Below are 17,985 nucleotides of genomic sequence, written 5' to 3'. Positions count from 1 at the left end.
TTCCACAAAATGCTGGTGACATCTTCTTAAGTACTTTTCTGATGTATGCCACTGTGACCCCCTCCATCCCCTCCCTCACCTCAAATGGCTTTACAGGTGACTGTCCTCAAGATATGGCCAAATTAATTAAATTCGTTGTTTACCGCCAACCTCGTGTACCCAACCAATCCCTCTGTATTACAATATTATCTCCTTCTACCGACCGCCTTCTGAACACTGTGACCTTTTCACCCAACAGGGTATGGCAGGGATTGACCAGCCTACACTGCCTCAGTGATGGGCCAAGATGACATGGCTTTGAATTTCAAATAAGAGCTCAGAGCTATGTTTAGGCATAGCTCAGATACGTGACACAATCTGGCACGTTGCTCTGTTTGCGTAGCTTTCTACTATGGCTTGCTGCTGCCAGCGGGTTACTCTCAATGGAATCCATTTACCTTCTCTCACAGTAAGGGCTTGAGAGATGCCCCAAAATTGCTCCCCTCCAAAAACAGCATTTTGGGCCCAGTTGTGTTCCTCATAAACATACAGTATACGACATCTTTGATGCTCTGGAAACTTTTTCTTATTTGCAAATGACCACATTTTATTTTATGATCCTACATCCCATTGATGTCTCACAGGAAATGTTTCCCTTTTTGCAAACCTAAAATAATCAGATGCTGGTCTTATACTTGGAATACGTCATTTTATCCATCTAGCAAACCCACCTCTCTATTTCCATGATCAATCATTGCAAGAGCTTCATTTTCTTGAACTATTGAACATCACCATCACAAACGATCCCTCTGAGGCGTACTATATCTCACATCTGTTGTCCAAAGCCATTATATACTGGGCATCCTTCATTATACTAAGTCCTTCCTTGGTTTGAACTTCTTATATCATACAAGACTTTTGTTCATTGCTTAATGGCATATTGGTCTCCCATATTGGTTAGTTCCCTTCACACTTTTGGTCACACCTTTCTTTTCTGGTTTTCCTGGAAGCCAAAGCTTTAAAAATAATTGTTATTTCAGAGAAAGAATCAGCTCTCTCATTGCAAACAGATCGGTGGCCTGTTTTTACCACCGATTTTCTGGTCTTGTACTCTTGTATTTCATCCCTTTGACCCTTTCCATTTCTTCCAGGAGAACATTTGCTCTTCTAGTAACTTCTTCCTTGTGAAACTTTAGGAATCCTGGTTGTCCACTCACCTCGATATCTTTGTTCCTCTTCCCTGCCACTTGTGCAACCGCCTACCTCGGTCAGTTCAATCCCACTCTTTCCTCCTGGCTTTCCAGCTAGTTGTATACCATGACCTCAAGTCATCCTCCATTCAAACCCATGATATATATATATATATATATATATATATATATATATATATATATATATATATATATATATATATATTTACCGGCATTAATCCCCTTTTCCTTACCCATACCCCAACCCACTGCATTTGTTCACAGGTCACTATGTTTCCTTCCCTTTGTTCTCTTATTTTGCTGTTGATCCATTCCCTTGTTTGTGCCCAGTTGTTATCTCATTGCTCCACTCTCAGCGCTGCCCCACCTGGATGGGTCATCCAACATGCGCTTGTCTTTCTATGCTCCATCATCTCACTCTTCCAAGAGCCTCGACTTTTGTATACAAAAGAAGAACACAAAACTCATAGTCGGGCAGCTTAGACCCATATTTTCGAGTTATGGGGACAGAGCGCACAACAACACAAAACTTTCTCCAGGTGCTCGGTAGACCTGTAGCTTTAATTTTTTGATCGGTGCCACTTAAGTAGAGGATAAATGGGGCTTCTGAGGCAGCCATTCAAATGAATGGTGGAAAAGGGAAAAAACTCTCTGACTTAAGCCCCAAAAGCCCAACATAGGAGACTGATTTCCTCCTCCTCCCATACAAACAAATGTAAAAGTGAGACTGATTTCCTCCCCCTCCCATACAAGCAAATGTTAAATTGAGACTTACTGATTAAAGCACTTCTTTCTTTTTAAGTTTTCATTCCATTCAAAGAGCGAACCATTGAATATTTGTCCATGTTCTACTTTGGGGAATAACTTAATTTTCCTATTACATTCATCACCATTGAGTATATTCACAAAGATTACTTTGGAACTTGGTTCTTGGTTCTTTGTTGAGCTGAGATGAAATGATAAACTTCTCTTAATGCTCTTATTTGACCACCTCCTGAGCCACATATCATTTTGAGATTGCAGTAAATTGTTTTTCCATTGTTTAATTGATAACCATCAAAGTTTTCAGTCCATTCAAGGATATATTTTTTATTTACATCCTCCATATTATTTATAATTAAATTTATCTGCTTATTTGTTTTATCTACTTTTACCACAGTTATTTCTTCAATAAAACTTATTTGATATTTCTCACATTCTTTATGTTTCCCATTTAAATACCAAGGCTGATTACATCTCCACTCTTTGGTTTGGTTATTGCTTGATTCTATCATTTATAAATCAGTAAAAAGACGGCGGAAGCCTTTTAAAATTCCCAACCCAATATCTTAACACTTATACTTATAACCATAAGGGAGACGATTGATTCCATTCTCTAAAATATATCTTTTATCATCAAAAGCTCCAAATGCTTTCTTATTTATCTCTTTTGTATATAATTGATGTTTATAACTTCTTATTGTATTGATTTTTTCTGTACTCTTCCTTCTTTAAGGTTAAACAGTTGTAATAATGTTTAATGTTTATTGTTTCCTTGATTATATTTTTCTTTATTCCCTTTAGCTTCTTATCACACCTTTCAATGTTATTATTATCAATATACGTAAAAGCATAAGACTTTGATCTCAATCCTATAAATTCACTCATGACCTTCCCACCCAATTCATCTTTAAACTTACCAATAACCTTTTATTCTTTCATGAAAACAACACATCACCTGATTTATAATTACTTGTATCATATATATCAATATTATCAATCATATCCTCATATACATCACTTGTCTTAATTTCTAACATAAAACTATCTGTATGCATATATAACAATGACACATTATCCTTATACTTTGATTTTAAATTATTATATTAATAGTCATACATTAACAACTTTGACAACTCAAGAATTGATGTTCCTATATAAATAGGTTTATTCATTTCAATACTCTCTTTTTTCAAATGAAAAGCACAAAAGTTCTCTGAAAACACCTCCGCTCGTTCAAAACTTGGTCGATTAATTAACTTTGAAGCCTGTTTCCAAGACGTCGCAAGTCTTATGTTTTGTCGATTCCTAACATTTTCCATCGTCTTTCGAAATACAGCATTATTCATTAATTTATAAAAGTCCTTCTCAAAATCTGTTTTTGCTTCTGTTCTCCTTTTTGTATTAAAATCAATATACTTCTTTAACCAATGACTCTGTTTAAATTTCAAAATCCAATGAATTTTCCTCACTCTCAACCCAGCAGATAAATATTGTCTCAAGTTCCTTTGATGCAAAACATAACTTTCTCTATCATTTAATGTAGTAAGTAGTTTTTCTGGAGATTTACCTTTTATATTGAATGACCGTTGGTAATCACTTAACCATTGTTTTCTTGGACTTTCTTTATCAGGAGCATAAGGTCGGTCGTTATGTTTGTGATGAAGTTCTTCTGGATATTTTAAATCAACCTCAAAATAATATCCAACTTCAGCTTCATCCAATTCTTTAAATAAGCAACTTGTCAGTTAATAACAACTTTAAATAAGCAACTTAAATAAGCAAGGCAGTTTAAATAAGCAACTTGATGACGTAATGGGAGATTACACAACAATGGTTTTTCCAGGGTGTGTTTCCACATGGGAAATGACTTCGGAATTTTTTTGGCTTGGTTCGGGCGAGGCAGATTGGCTGACTTCAAAACTGACTCGTTAAGTCTTGCTTGTTGGTGAAAACACGAAAATGAAACATCTTGCTTTGAATGATTTTTGATAAAACCTACGTTTAAAAGCTGTTTTTAACTAAACTTTGTTCTGTTTGTGTTCTGATGATTTAAAATATAACCACGAGAGACAAGGCACAGAATACTACCTCATTTTCACGGCACGACTGTGTTCTAAAAACATTTCCCCATTTTACAAAACTCACCCTAACAGCCCTTTCTTTCATGCTTGAAGAGATAAAGTGAATATAATAGGAAAATTAATTTATTCCCTAAAGGAGAACATGGACAAATATTCATTGGTTCGCTCTTTGAATGGAATGAAAATATAAAAGGAAAGAAGTGCTTTAATCAGTAAGTCTCAATTTAACATTTGCTTGTAGGGGAGGGGGAGGAAATCAGTCTCCTATTTTGGGCTTAAGTCAGAGAGTTTTTCCCTTTTCCCCCATTCATTTGAATGGCTGCCTCAGAAGCCCCATTTATCCTCGACTCACTTAATGAAATCACGCCTTCACATGTTCTGCTAATTTATGCAAATTACATGTATTGATGAATATTTAATGAAATTGTAACTTACAAGCTCAAAAACTGTGTGGAGGAAATGCTTTCTGCCTGTTTATCATCAGAACACTAAATCAATATTAAATTCAGCTATCTGAGGTTATATTTTATCCTTGTTATATTAATTTATGCAAATTATATGCATTTTTCATGTATTTCCAGGTATTTTCTTGAAAGTGTAAATTACCAGCTCTAAACTTTATGCAGTGCAATATTTTCTGAGTGCTGAAAATAAATGATTTAATTCCCCGAGGCTACATATTTATGATAATTTATGTAAATTATTCATTTGTCATCGAAAGATGCCAATGTACATGTGGTACTTTGAAACACTTTTAGGCAAACTCACGAAGTAAAATTTCATCCGAATCCATCCACAACTTTTTGAGATATCCTTCTCACAGACAAAGAAACAGACAGACAAACAGACATGGGTGAAAACATAACCTCCATCCACCTTTGGCAGAGTTAATTATTAGGCACACAGACACACAGACATATTGTTCCCCCGTCCCCCCTTCCTCACCACACAGGCAGCAATTGAAAAGGTGCAGGCGTTTGGGCTTCCAAGCCTGGTCAATATCTTGTTTTCCTTCCTGGTTGCAATGAAGAGTGAAACGCTCTTCACTTCACATTCAGTACATGAGCTGCTGTGGGGCTATGAAGACCCTCTGCTGGTTTTCCTCAATAGAATCGACCCTTTGTTGGTTCCAGATACACATTTTGGATTTTTTTACAAGGTGAGAGATTTGTACTTATTTGAAGAATTATGATTGCCCCCATAACCCTCTCCGGAGGATCATGGGTGCCCACAAATAGGTTGTGAATATTTTCAGAGCTGAGAATGTAAGCTAGAAAAGTTTCTATTTCATTTCTGGACTTCACAATGGCCTTCACCTTAACATTCACAATACCACCAGATTGGTCGACTAGCTTAATGTACCCTCCAAAGGACGCATTCCCATCGATACAACACCTGGCCTGCTAAGTGTCAGAACTTACATTTTGTAGTTGGGCCAGGAATCATATGCAGACTGAACAACTCAAAGGTGAGTCCACATTGTTTGAGATATCCTATCATTCGCATTGTACAGTACATCCAGTTTTCCCATCATGCGTGTCCTTCATCACCAAGCCACTTTCATATGTGCCTGTCAGTTCTTGATTTCCATAAATCCATTTTGTGTGCAGAGGAATGGAAGTAATGATGGACGTTATGATTTCAACAGTGGAAAAGGAGATTTCTACAATTTCTCCAGAATTGAGCTGTGGAAAGGCATGAGGCAAGTGAGAAAACCAGCTGTTCTTGCTTTTGACCATACATTGGAAGATTCACACATGACATTTTTCTTAAACTTTTGTGACCACTTATATTCAATACTTTGTTAAATTTTGGGCAGGAATTTTTTATTTGCTTCGGGTGCCGGCGATAGTTCACCTACTCTTTGTGAAAGACACCATGGAATCTTTAACGTCTGCCAACGAATGCTGACAGACGGGATGGGGTGCCCAATTTAACAAATCGATGTCCATCCAAACAACGGGACACACATTGATTCCTAGCCCTTCCTACGAGACACCAGGATGACAATTTGTAGCTGGGCCGAGATTCAAACACAAACTAGATGGCTCAGAGGTGAGTGTGCATTTGTGTTGGCCACCCTGCCAGCCCTATTCTCACTACTCATCTTTGCTTGATTCCTAATTTCACACCTCCCACACCTACGGTGTAAACCTCGCCAACAATGAATTGGCTGATGCTTATTGAAGAGCTGAACTGTGGATGGGGAGGGTGGGGCAGGTATGCTTGAGTCAATGTGCCGAAATTATCACAGGGAAAAACAGGTGGATGACGGAATACAGATAAACACAAATGATTATTGTCGGTGGAAAAAGTTTCAGATAAAGAAGAGGTGGCAGTGTTAGCAAAAATATATATAAGTGGATGGGTATCGAAGATGATGTGAAATGACAGCGGGCCACCATCTGGAAGAATTGGAATAGTGTAAGATTTGATGGATAAATAAATCATCATAATTGTGTTTTCACCCCTGTCCGTTGGGTCGTCAATCTAGTCTACCCTTATTATCAGTATTTCCGTCGATATGTTTGTCTGTCTGTCTGTCTGTATGTATGTCTTTTCGGTCCAGTGCTCCGTTAATACAATGGCGATTTCGATGAAACTTGGTTCGTAGGTTCATACCATGACCTAGTTGTGTGCAAATGAGAACCGTTGCTATGGACCCATCCGTTGCCTAGCAACGGACCTTTGAAATAAAATAAAAAATCTCAAAAATTATTTTTTTTCAAAAATCGGGCCATGGCCGACTGTGGGCAGTACATTCAGCCATATTGTCAAAAAATTTCCAGCCGGATCCTATGAAAACTGTCGGAGAAGATAGACTTTGAATGAACCCTGGTCGAAAACAATTAAAAAAACGAAGTTCGTTATATCTCAGAGACTATGAGTCAGATATACATGAAACTGGTATGGTAGGTTCATGGTACGTCCTAGTTATGTGTGAGAAAGAACCGTTGCTATGGACGCTTTTGTTGGCTAGTAACGGCTGAAAAACGACTAAATTCGACTTGATCGACTACCCATGTCTGCCTACCGGCTTGTCTGTCTGCCTGTCTGCGAGCAGGATATTTCAAAACGTTGTTGACGGACTCGGACCAAATTTGATGGACAGGTTGGGTCTGTGACAAGGACGAAATGATTAGATCTTGGTGAAGATCCTGTACCCAGATCCAGATACTAGAATTCTTTATGTGATTCTTCACCATTATGCCTGGTGTTGGCTTAATGGTTAGCGTGGTGGGCTTTGGATCCTCGGGTCCTGAGTTCAAATCCCGCTCAGCTGTTGAATTAATACCAGGTGGAGTTAACTCGGTCTGTCATCCTTCCGAGGTCGGCAAAATGAGTGCCAGCATGCTGGTATACTGTGTCAGAGTGGCAACCCGTCCATGATTGTGTCCAATAGCCAAGGAGATTGCTTAAGCAGCACCAACGCTCTGCACAGAGTATGGTCCCAATCTCCTCCTCCTTCACCATTGAGAGATAGGGCCAAAAACGATATGTAGCACGATATCTCAAAAAAGTTGTGGACGGATCCGCACTGAACTTGGTGGACATTTTGGCTGTGCGACAAAGATGAATTTGTTCGATTTTGACGAAGATCTGGATTGGGATGTGTCCTATCAGTGGGATACAATACGTAAACTGTTCAGCTTGGCGGGGACATGCGCTCTACCAAGTGCCGTTCTAGTTGTATCATTATGTCAGTGTTTCTAGTGGAGCACATCATTCCAGCACCAAGTTGTACAGAAGCTTGAGTTCTTCCAGCAGCTAGTTAGGTTCCAGGTTGCTTGAGTTTTAATCAGTTAGGAGGATATGGAGGTCATTACAGATTTTTCTGAGATCATTATCGCTCAAAGCTTTCATAGGTGTGACATTGAATGGTTGTAAGACGCAGCTCAACTGATCGAATCGATTCTCCAGTGTGTTTTAGCAAACATCAATAATCCAGTAGAGAAATTAAACTTTGAACTTTTCCTATGGCTCGGAAATCATCTGCAGACTTGTATGCAAAATACCTTTTTGCTACGCAAGCAAATTCACTCGAATTTACAGAACTTCCTTCGGAAAGCTTTCACACTTTCTCCGAAGTACTCCCGGGCTTAAGCTCAAGTTCGGCCATGTTATTGATAATGTGTCTACACTTTACTACTGGACTTTCAAGATGCTTTGAAAAAAATTGCAAGCTGATATGGGGGCCCCCTTTTGTGGGGAAATGGGGCCCTCAGAGCAGCACTGCCTACAATGCACCTTCCACATGTTACTGTACATGAGCGCGATACTCATGGTATTCCAAGATGTGGCAATGTAAAAAAAAATCCATATGTAATTTGTAAAATACATGAAATATTGAAAGAAAAGAACCAAGCCTGGTGTTAGTTTAATGGTTCGGGTGGTGGGCTTGGAATCCGAGGCTCCTGAGTTCAAATCCCACTCGGCTGTTGAATTAATACCAGGTGAGGTTGACTCAGCCTGTCATCCTTCTGAGGTCGGCAAAATGAGTACCAACTAGCTTGCTGGGATGTTCTGGTGTGTGCCCGAGTTTCGAATAGGTGCACCGTATCCCTGTGTGTTCTAAGAGGTGTTAAAGGGTTGGTGTCAGGAAGGGAATCTGGCCATAAAAAAAACATTGCCTCAAAAAGGGAACCATGATAGAAGATTGTCATGGGACATCCAAGGCTAACCCCTGCTCTGGCAGGGAAAATAGCCTTAAAATGTTTGTTTGTGTGTGTGTATTGAAAGATAAGAAAACCTCAATGTGATTTGGATGTTGGATAAATTTTTGAACTACGACCACCTTACACCTGTAGTGATTGCTCAGGATATTTTTTTTTTTAATCATTTTTTGGGGAAAAAGAGACGTGCTGATACTTGTGTGAAAATTTTCTTTTGGTATGTCCAATGGCATATATTCTCAAGTTATACAATGTCCATGCATTCGTTTGTGTGTTAGAACGCTGCCCTGGTGGACAAGCGATAGCTGCAATGCTATCAATGGAACCGATGGCACAAGCTTCCGTCCGATGCTCTCTCGTAAAGATGTCTTGTATATGTTCAACTCAGAGCTATGCAGGTGAGCAGCCTCTTTCTGGTACGTCACGCTCCACCATTGTACCCAATTCCCAGTCTGTTGGAATGGTGCAGAGGTAACGCACTTAACTTTGAGCTGTTAGTTTGAGTTTGATTTCTGACTTGACTATAAACTGTCACATCGAGGCTTCGCAGGCAGGGTGTGCACCGTCCCTCGGATGCAACACGAAGCTGGGTAACCCATTTTCTCTCCTTAATTGGTGGACGTTAAACATCCCATGGTCTCTATTGACGAATAGTGAGCGAGTTATTCCCAGCACACCCTTGTGGACTTTAAAGTTCTAATGGTATCTCTTGATTAAAAAGGGTCATTGTGTGCTTAGTATGCTGACTGAATTATTTGCTTTGAGGTTAACATGGGATAGGCATGTTGATTTGTAAAAGAGGTGTAGATGTTACGTATGTAAATGCTGATGGTAAGAATAGGGTTGGCACATTGAAGATAAGTAAGTTAATAAATTACATTAACTGGATTTGGATATGGCACAGACACCTTGGACCAAATTACCTCCTAGGTTTTCTAAATAAGTTAATAGAAAAAAAGCTGGTATTTTATTTATTGGCCAAAAACAATATTTCCATACATCTGCATTTACTGTAGCTTAAATAAATACGAGTTACCTGACAAGGATTGTTCAACACAGGATGAAGCCATTAGGCTCATCAAAGCCTACATTATGATTGCCAACCTATGGTTGTTTGTCCATTCTCTATCCTTTTTTAAATGCTGAGCATCAAGCAAGAAGGCAAGACGTACCATTTTTAAAAATCTTTGGTATGACTTTGACCTGTCCAGGATTGTGCCCAATAGCCCAGTGGACTGCATCGGCAGCACCGACTCGTGTACAGTATATTATGGGATATTTTCCAAATCTAAAAAGGGAACAATGCTGAAAATTTTACGAAACACCCTGAAACTCGAACTTGTTCTGCAACTTATCAGTAAAGCCATGTACCAAGTTTCAGTTGAATATGTGAAAGGCTATGGGGAAAAAAGTCAGAAAAACTACAGGTGGGACAGACAGACAGACAGACAGACAGACAGAGACAGACGGAGAGCAAACCTATAGTCTCCTCTGGTGAAACCGGTAGGGGACAATTACTATGGAAATGCACAAAGAAAGACAATAATGGGCATGTCACAAATTCGTTATGAATGACCATTAGGCAGTGCATTGGTTCAGTGCAATGTAAATGCTTCTGTACTCATGAATCAATATGGAATGAAAAGTTATTGCATCCCAGTGTGTAACGTTTGTTGAGGTGAGATGTTTATTGTAACAAGCAATTCCTAACGGCCTCTATTTATCGAATATCGTATATGTGTATATATATATATATATATGTATATATATATATATGTATATATGTATATATATATAAATACGAGTTATATATATATATATATATATATATATATATATATATATATATATATATATATATATATATATATATATATAAATACGAGTTATATATATATATATATGTATATATATAAATATAAATATATGTATATATATATATATATATATATATATATATATATATATATATATATATATATATATATATATTAGCCTGGTGTTGGCGCAGTGGTTAGGGCAGTGGCTTGGGATCCAAAAGGTCCTGAGTTCAAGCCCCGTTAGGCCACTGAATTAATACACCAGGGGGTTGACTCAGCCTGTCATCCTTCTGATGTCGGCAAAATGAGTACCAGTGTACTGGGCCGGTGTATACCCCGGTTAAAATAGGTGCACCATATTCGTGTCGTAAGAGGCGACCAGGGTTGCGTCAGGAAGGGCACCCGGTGTAAAACATGTGCCAAATCACTATGCGGATCATACGGATGATCCGCTGTGGTGACCCCTCACGGGAGCAGCCGAAAGAAGAAGAAGAAGAAGAAGAAGATAGATAGATATATATATATATATATATACATATACAGGGTGTCACAAAAAATATACAACTTTTCATCTGCAAAGAGGATGGTCATAACATATATTTTTTAAAGATATATGGCTGGATAGAAAGCTGAAAAGTTGAAGTTTATTGTACCAATGTCAAAATTGCCACCAAAATTTCAATTTTGGTATAGAATCGTCATTTTCTTTTCGACCACATGTTTGACGTAGGCTCCACGGTGTCCGATCACTGCCTGCAAATGCGTTGTCATGTTCTCCATCACTTTGGGAAACGTTTCCTGAGGAATGTTCTGGATTTCTTGTTGGATGTTTTCCTTCAGCTGATCAAGAGTCTGAGGCCTAGGGTTTCCATAGATCCTGTCCTTAAGATACCCCCACAAGAAGAAGTCTGGAGGAGTAAGGTCAGGGGAATACTGTGGCCACTCAACGTCTTCGTAGAGGGAGATAAAGTGGCCCTCAAAATGTTGGTTGAGAAAACGCCTTGTTTGGAAAGGCATGAATGTCTTGGCGAAGGATCCTCTGAACAGCGCTCTTATGAATGTTTGTCTTGGCAGAAAGTCGTCGAATCGATTTTTTTGGACTCTGAACGACCGCCTGTCTCACCATTTCCACATTTTCATCACTACGACCTGTCCTCTTCCGACCACTGTGACCCTTGTGAAGGTCGCAGATGGTTCCCACATTGGTAAACTTTGTGATGGTGCACTCAATTGTCCGAAAGTTTGGTGCATGGCGCAAGTGGATACCGAAATGTCTCGAGTCAAGACGTTGCACCTGGATGACACTTTTCGTCTGGTACCAAAGTTCAACAATTTTCGTCCGTTGTTGTACGGTCAGGCTTGGCATTTTTCTGGCGCTTGCTTGGTATCAAAATAAACTTCAGGGTCTCTGCAACAAGAAATGAAGCATTAGTGACAAAATTACTCCTTTTTTAGGATCAAACGAAGCATTTTAAAAGTTGTATATTTTTTTGAGACACCATATATACATATACATACTGTATATACAGGGTGAGTCAGAAGTAGCACCCGATTTCTGTCAGTTGACTGTTTGTTTGCCATTTGTATTACAGTGTCCAAGAAGGTAGAAATAAATGAATGACATATTTATCTAACCATTTATTCAAGAAAAAATTATTACGGAACTGTACCAAGCTGTTTCACTTGCAATTTTCAAAGTGCCATCCCTCGTGATCGATGCACAATTGCAGCCGAGCAGGCACAGAGCAGCACACATGTCTGCAGAGTTCGATATCAATTTCCTCAAACTTTGCAGTGATTTGAGCCTTCAATACCTGAATGGGACGAGGCTTTTCACGATAAACAAGGTCTTTCCAAAGAAAGAAATGCCCCCCAAGGCCCCCAAAGAAAGAAATCTGGAGGTGTAAGGTCTGCGGAGCGTGTGGGCCACTAGATCGGACGGCGGCGGCCGATCCACTTTCTGGGATAAAATTAATAATCTGCAAGACAATTATTAACAACATGACTTCTCAGAAATAATCTGATAGCCAAAAAAAACAGAAATCGGGTGCTACTTTTGACTCACCCTGTATATAGTTGTATTTTCTGTCTGTCTGTCCATTGATTAGAATTGGCCCCACCAGTAGTAACCACATCATACTGCATACCGTTGGAATCTTCTTGGCAAATGGAGATGCAAGGAAACATTTTCAAACCTACAGGGTAGGTGTTCAGGGATGGGGGAAGACACCCATTTTCTCTGTAAATGTGTATCGTGTAGCGCCACCCGGCGGTAGGGAGTATTACTTATCATCTTCTAATATCTAAACTCTAAATTCCTTCCGCACAAGGTGTAGGTACCTCTGCTAGTCCTCGATATAGTTATGAGGGTTGAGAAAGCTCCAAACCAAGGATTGCATCCTGCATGAGTTCTGCGGTTGGAACAATTGCTTTCTCCTGTTTGTTGTAATCTCTATTTCCAGGTTTAAGGTGAAATGGAGTCCTCCCAATACTCAAAGTATCCACCTTCTTTTTTTAGGATCACGTTTTCAGGACAGAGTTGTGATGTTTTGCTCCATATAATCCCAGATAGCCTCCATTTGTCTGGGACCTTGTCTGACTTCAGACTTGACGACTCGATCTGATGACTCTTGACTGGACGACGACTCCTACTCCTGAACAGACGACTATGCCCGACTCCTGACACCAGTGTGTGTTGTCATCTTGACAGTTGGACGGGAAAGCTGAGAACCACAAACTGAAGTTGTTTGTTTTCGATGTTGCTGGGGAGAGGGACGAGCTATAAGTTTCACTGAGTGTGATTCCGAATGCAAATTATCACAACTGTACTTGGTCATCAGCTCGCTTGGCATTGTAATGTGATGCTGAATTATTTAAAATCCCATTTACTCACCGTTTATTACAATAATGAGCTGCAATGGAAAACTTGAGGCTTATCGAGACATGTGAGCCTTGAAAGTGTTCACCCTCGTGGGAAATCTTCTGCTGTCATGATGTCAACCCCAAATGGAGATGGGAAGTTATATATATCCACAACTATCTACAAGTCGACTGATTTTTAACGTTTTCTTTTGAAATAAGGATAGACAAATGTCATTTGTGAAGCAATTTAACACTAGTTAAAATTTTTCAGACAATATCCATTCAATTTGCCTTGTGGGGATACCCTGAAAGGGGGTGGGGGGGGGGTGGGGAGATCTTTGATTATGTCCTTTAATATCTGAATTATAAATTTAATATTTCACTCACAAATAGTGAACAGGAGACTTATTCGTGAGGGATTGCCCAAAGGGGGTTTTATGGGATTGGCAGCAAGATTGCTTTGCCAAAGCCTGGACCTTAGTCCATCCCCCTAAAGATAATGTACAGTCTGCTGAAATGGTTAGGTAAAGGTTTACATCAATACCAGTCTGGGAAACTGCTGAAAGAGCTGCTTCATGCAGTAGTAATTTTTTTTAAAGCAACTTTGAAGAACATTGTGGATTTAATAATTTACTCCCAAGAGATTTTATTTTACTTCTGTGGGTCTAACTATGTCTGGCAAGGGATTTGTAACACTGCCCATGGCAACCGTGGCCTTTTTACAATGTGGTTAATGCTGTGGAAGTTGTGGTGTGAATGTGGTGGATGTGCCTCTCGATTAATAGGACGTACCATGGGATGGAGAAAATGGGGGTTATCAACCACTTTGCATGTGGGAGGGGGTCACGATTCGGGGGAAATGCAGGTACACAAGTCGGTGATTTTCCTTTTTCTTTACAGGTGTGAGGCTCATCGAGGAGCAAGGTAGATCTGACAGTGGGATGAACATCAAGGGAATGAACGATCAGGATAAAAAGAAGGGGGGAGAGGAGAGGAAGCATTGAAACTAGGAATTACAATGGTTATGTTAGGAAAGCTTATTTGGAGTCATAAAGATCATGAGATAGAATTGGGGATGACAAGAGATGGTGGTGCACTGCTTGCTTGAAGCCTTGGAGTGAAGAGTGAAACAGAACAGCCTCTGGAAAGTGGTTCCCTCGATGGGAGAAACGAGGAATAAAAGGGTTGAGGTGTGCAGCCAGCCTGGATTTTGAAATATACTAGAAGGGGGTTACTGGAAGAATATGTGCACCCTGGAGTATATCAGGAGGAGCCTGGTGTTGGCGCAGTGGTTAGGGCAGCGGCTTGGGATCCAAAAGGTCCTGAGTTCAAGCCCCGTTGGGCCACTGAATTAATACACCAGGGGGTTGACTCAGCCTGCCATCCTTCCGAGGTCGGCAAAATGAGTACCAGTGTACTGGGCTTGTGTATACCCCGGTTAAAATAGGTGTACCATATCCCTGTGTGGTAAGAGGCGACCAGGGTTGCGTCAGGAAGGGCATCCGGCGTAAAACATGTGCCAAATCACTATGCGGATCATACGGATGATCCGCTGTGGCGACCCCTAACGGGAGCAGCCGAAAGAAGAAGAAGAAGAAGAAGAAGAAGGAGTATATCAGGAGGGTTGGAGGAGTGAGACAGCAGAGGGAGCAATGTTGCAGAAAGCTCAGAGAATGGGCTGGCATGCCTCCCTCACACCTTGCTCATCTTGATGCCATGGAAACCAGGACCTTCAAGATCATTGGAAAGTCCTGCAATGAGGCTGAGTCCAAGGGCCTATCACTTTCCCATCGTCGACAGGTCGACGGTGTCTCTGTCTTCAACTGCTCCCTTTCTGGTCTGCATGCTCTGCTCTTTCTCTGATTTCCCTTCGCCCCCCCCCCCAGGTTTCTGCAGGATTCACATGGTCCACCATCAACCCCCTTCTGGTAAAACTCCCAAAATTCAGTATCACTGCTCATCTCCACTCATTCGTTCCTCCCCCCCCCCCTCCTGTGGAATCAACCTCCTCATTCTCTTCAATCTCACTCTTCCCTCCAGGTCTTCAAGACAGCTGTTCACCATCATCTGAGATGGTGCTGAACAGCATCGCACCACCATCCCCCATCGAAAACCATGATCTTTAATACCCCTCTTAACCCTCCCCAACCCCAAGCCCACCTCCTTCCAAATTTTCCCTTTTTCATTCCTGAGAGTTTGCTTCTGCATGCATGTGGTCTACCATGTCCATCCTCCCCTACCCCACTTTCCGTTGCACATCCCTGATTTGTCCAAGTCTGCCTGTGATTTGTCTTTCAATGCTGCTGTTGGTGTTTCCTTCCTCGTTCTACTGTTCCTTTTGTTCTGCTGTATACTGACCCGTTCAGTCTTCTTGCTCTTCCACGAGTCTTGACTTTGTATACAAATAATAATAATAATAATAATAATAATAATAATAATAAGGAAGAGGTGAGAGGAAACAGGAAGACCACCAACTGCTTACAATGTTACAGAAACAAATCTTTGTCTTTGGCATTGTCACAGGAGGTTCCAATATTTTTAGCTTTAGATTCCACAAAATCCTGGAGAGACAGATGTCATTCTGGGGCACCAGCACATTGTGGAGAGCCATACTCCATTGAGCTACAGACAAAGGCCTCGAGACTGAGTATCTCTGATTTTCCAAGGAAGACTTGGATCAACCAAGGATGTCCAGTTGAATGCCAGCTTAGCTATGTGGTCAGCCCATGAAAGGTCATGGCTGATTGCCTGGAGCCCGAGAAGGTCAAGAGACTGAACCTCTTCAGTGGATGACCAAGGAAATATGTGAGTTCGTTTGACGATCATTCCAGAGCAATTGGGTGAGACTGTGATATTTTCAAATTGAAGGATGTGTTCCATTTATCAATCTAGTGTCTAATCATTTCCATATCAGCAGATAGAGATACAACTGCCGTCTACCTAGCAGAATATACAAAATGTGAAGTCATCTACAAAAACGGAGAGGCTTTTCCAGAACGTTGAAGGGGTCATTTATATAGATGACGAACAAGACTGGGCCCAAAACATTACCTTGGGGAACTCCAGCTTCCACGAGGTGAGGGGCGGAGAGGGTTCCATCGATGGCAACATATTGCCTGCGTGAGTGGAGGAAGTCAGAAATCCAGGAATGAAAGCTGAATGCCACAGGCAGAAAGCTTGGCAAGCAAAGCAGGATGCCAGACTGTGTCGCTTGCCCAATGTATGTCCAGACAGACAGTCCTAAGCTCTTGTTTGACATTGAGGCCATTCAGCCATTGCCAAGAGAGGAGCAGAAGCATGTCCAGAGTTTAGTGTCCAGGATGGAATCTAAACTGATGGTCAGAGATCAGGCTGTTGGAAAATAGGAAAGATGACATCTGAAGCAATGATTGATTCCATGATTTTGCTTGTAATTGGAAGCAAGCTCACTGGCCTCTTGCTGGTAGGGTCTGTTCTTTCACCCTTCTTGTGCTTGGGAGTGATGTTCGCTGACTGAGATGCAGATGGGAGACAGCCTCAGAAGGACAGACTGAATATGGCATATAGAGCGGAAACAAGAACTTGGGCACTAATGCCATCCAGGCTTGGCACTGAAGTAGGGTCAAGGTCAGACAGAACTTTCTCTACCTTCTTGGGTGAGAAGGACACAGATTCAATTAGACAGTGGGTATGTCGGGTTACACTGGCGACAGAATGGGATGGGTGGATACACAAAATTTGGAGGCAAAGATAGAGTTTAGACATTCTGCCTTTTCTCAGGCAGATTCTCCAGTAATGCTGTATGAGGTTAGGGATTGGATGGTAGGGAGCACACACCAAAGACAAACTCGACAAGGCACCACCATGACTGCTGGTTTGAGAGTTCAGCTTTGGGATTTGCAAGATGATGTTTCCTGGCTTGCCTCAGGACGGACTCACACTTGTTGCGAGCATTACGGAATGAAGAAAAGTTGCCCTCAGTGGGGTTAGATTTCCATGCTGAGAAAGCAAGCTGCTTGACTGCAACTGCCTCCGATACGGTTCAATGTACCATCGCCAAGAGGATGGACAGGATAGCTGCAGATGGGATGGGATAAACTGGTGCATGAGAGAAAGTAGGCTTTTGTGAAAGTATTCCCAGGTGGAATAATTGTCAGGTGCTGTGGGTATCGTGGTCCAATCCTTTTGAGAGAGGGCAGATTGAAGTCCCTGCCAGTTGGCCTGTGCGAATAGCCAATACCTGCATCATTGAGTTTCCTTTCCTACAATATCCGAAGAGATATGGGCCTTGACAAGAAAGTTATCAGAAGAGCCAATACGGGCAGAAGAGGGACAAGAGCGAATGTATGGAAAGTTAGTCATTACTAGGCTCAGGAGGAAGGACGTACCAGAAGTAGAAATCCGGATTGGGAAGTCTGGATAACAGATTGGGTCAAACCCCCAGAGTTGCAGAAGGAATAACAAGGAAATCCAACAAAGGTGGAGGCCATTCAGCCCATCATGCCTGGGCGAGCCCTTTGCTGCAGCGCAAGCAGGATTGCCAGACAGGATGTGAACACACAAGGGCAACGTAAATGAACAAAACTTCTGAGTAGTGCTGAATTAAATATTTTCCTTT

The 17,985-nt window shown here is 41.0% G+C and overlaps 1 protein-coding gene across 2 annotated transcripts in view; it reads left to right on the top strand.

Annotated features, from left to right (window-relative positions):
• SCARB2 (scavenger receptor class B member 2) overlaps positions 1–17,985 on the top strand; it is a 79,617-nt gene that overhangs the window by 28,335 nt on the left and 33,297 nt on the right. For both annotated transcript variants that reach the window (XM_085845461.1, XM_085845462.1), the window contains exons 4-6: positions 4,986–5,192; positions 5,644–5,735; positions 8,985–9,104. In XM_085845461.1, the coding sequence (XP_085701587.1) occupies positions 4,986–5,192; positions 5,644–5,735; positions 8,985–9,104 (419 nt within the window). The remainder of the gene's footprint in view (positions 1–4,985; positions 5,193–5,643; positions 5,736–8,984; positions 9,105–17,985) is intronic.

Source organism: Eptatretus burgeri, chromosome 11 (assembly GCF_056783735.1).
Source record: "Eptatretus burgeri isolate ZD-2024b chromosome 11, Ebu_testis_v1, whole genome shotgun sequence".
NCBI lineage: Eukaryota > Metazoa > Chordata > Myxini > Myxiniformes > Myxinidae > Eptatretus > Eptatretus burgeri.
Note: the sequence above shows the minus strand (reverse complement) of the source record. Positions and strands in the feature narration are given on the sequence as shown.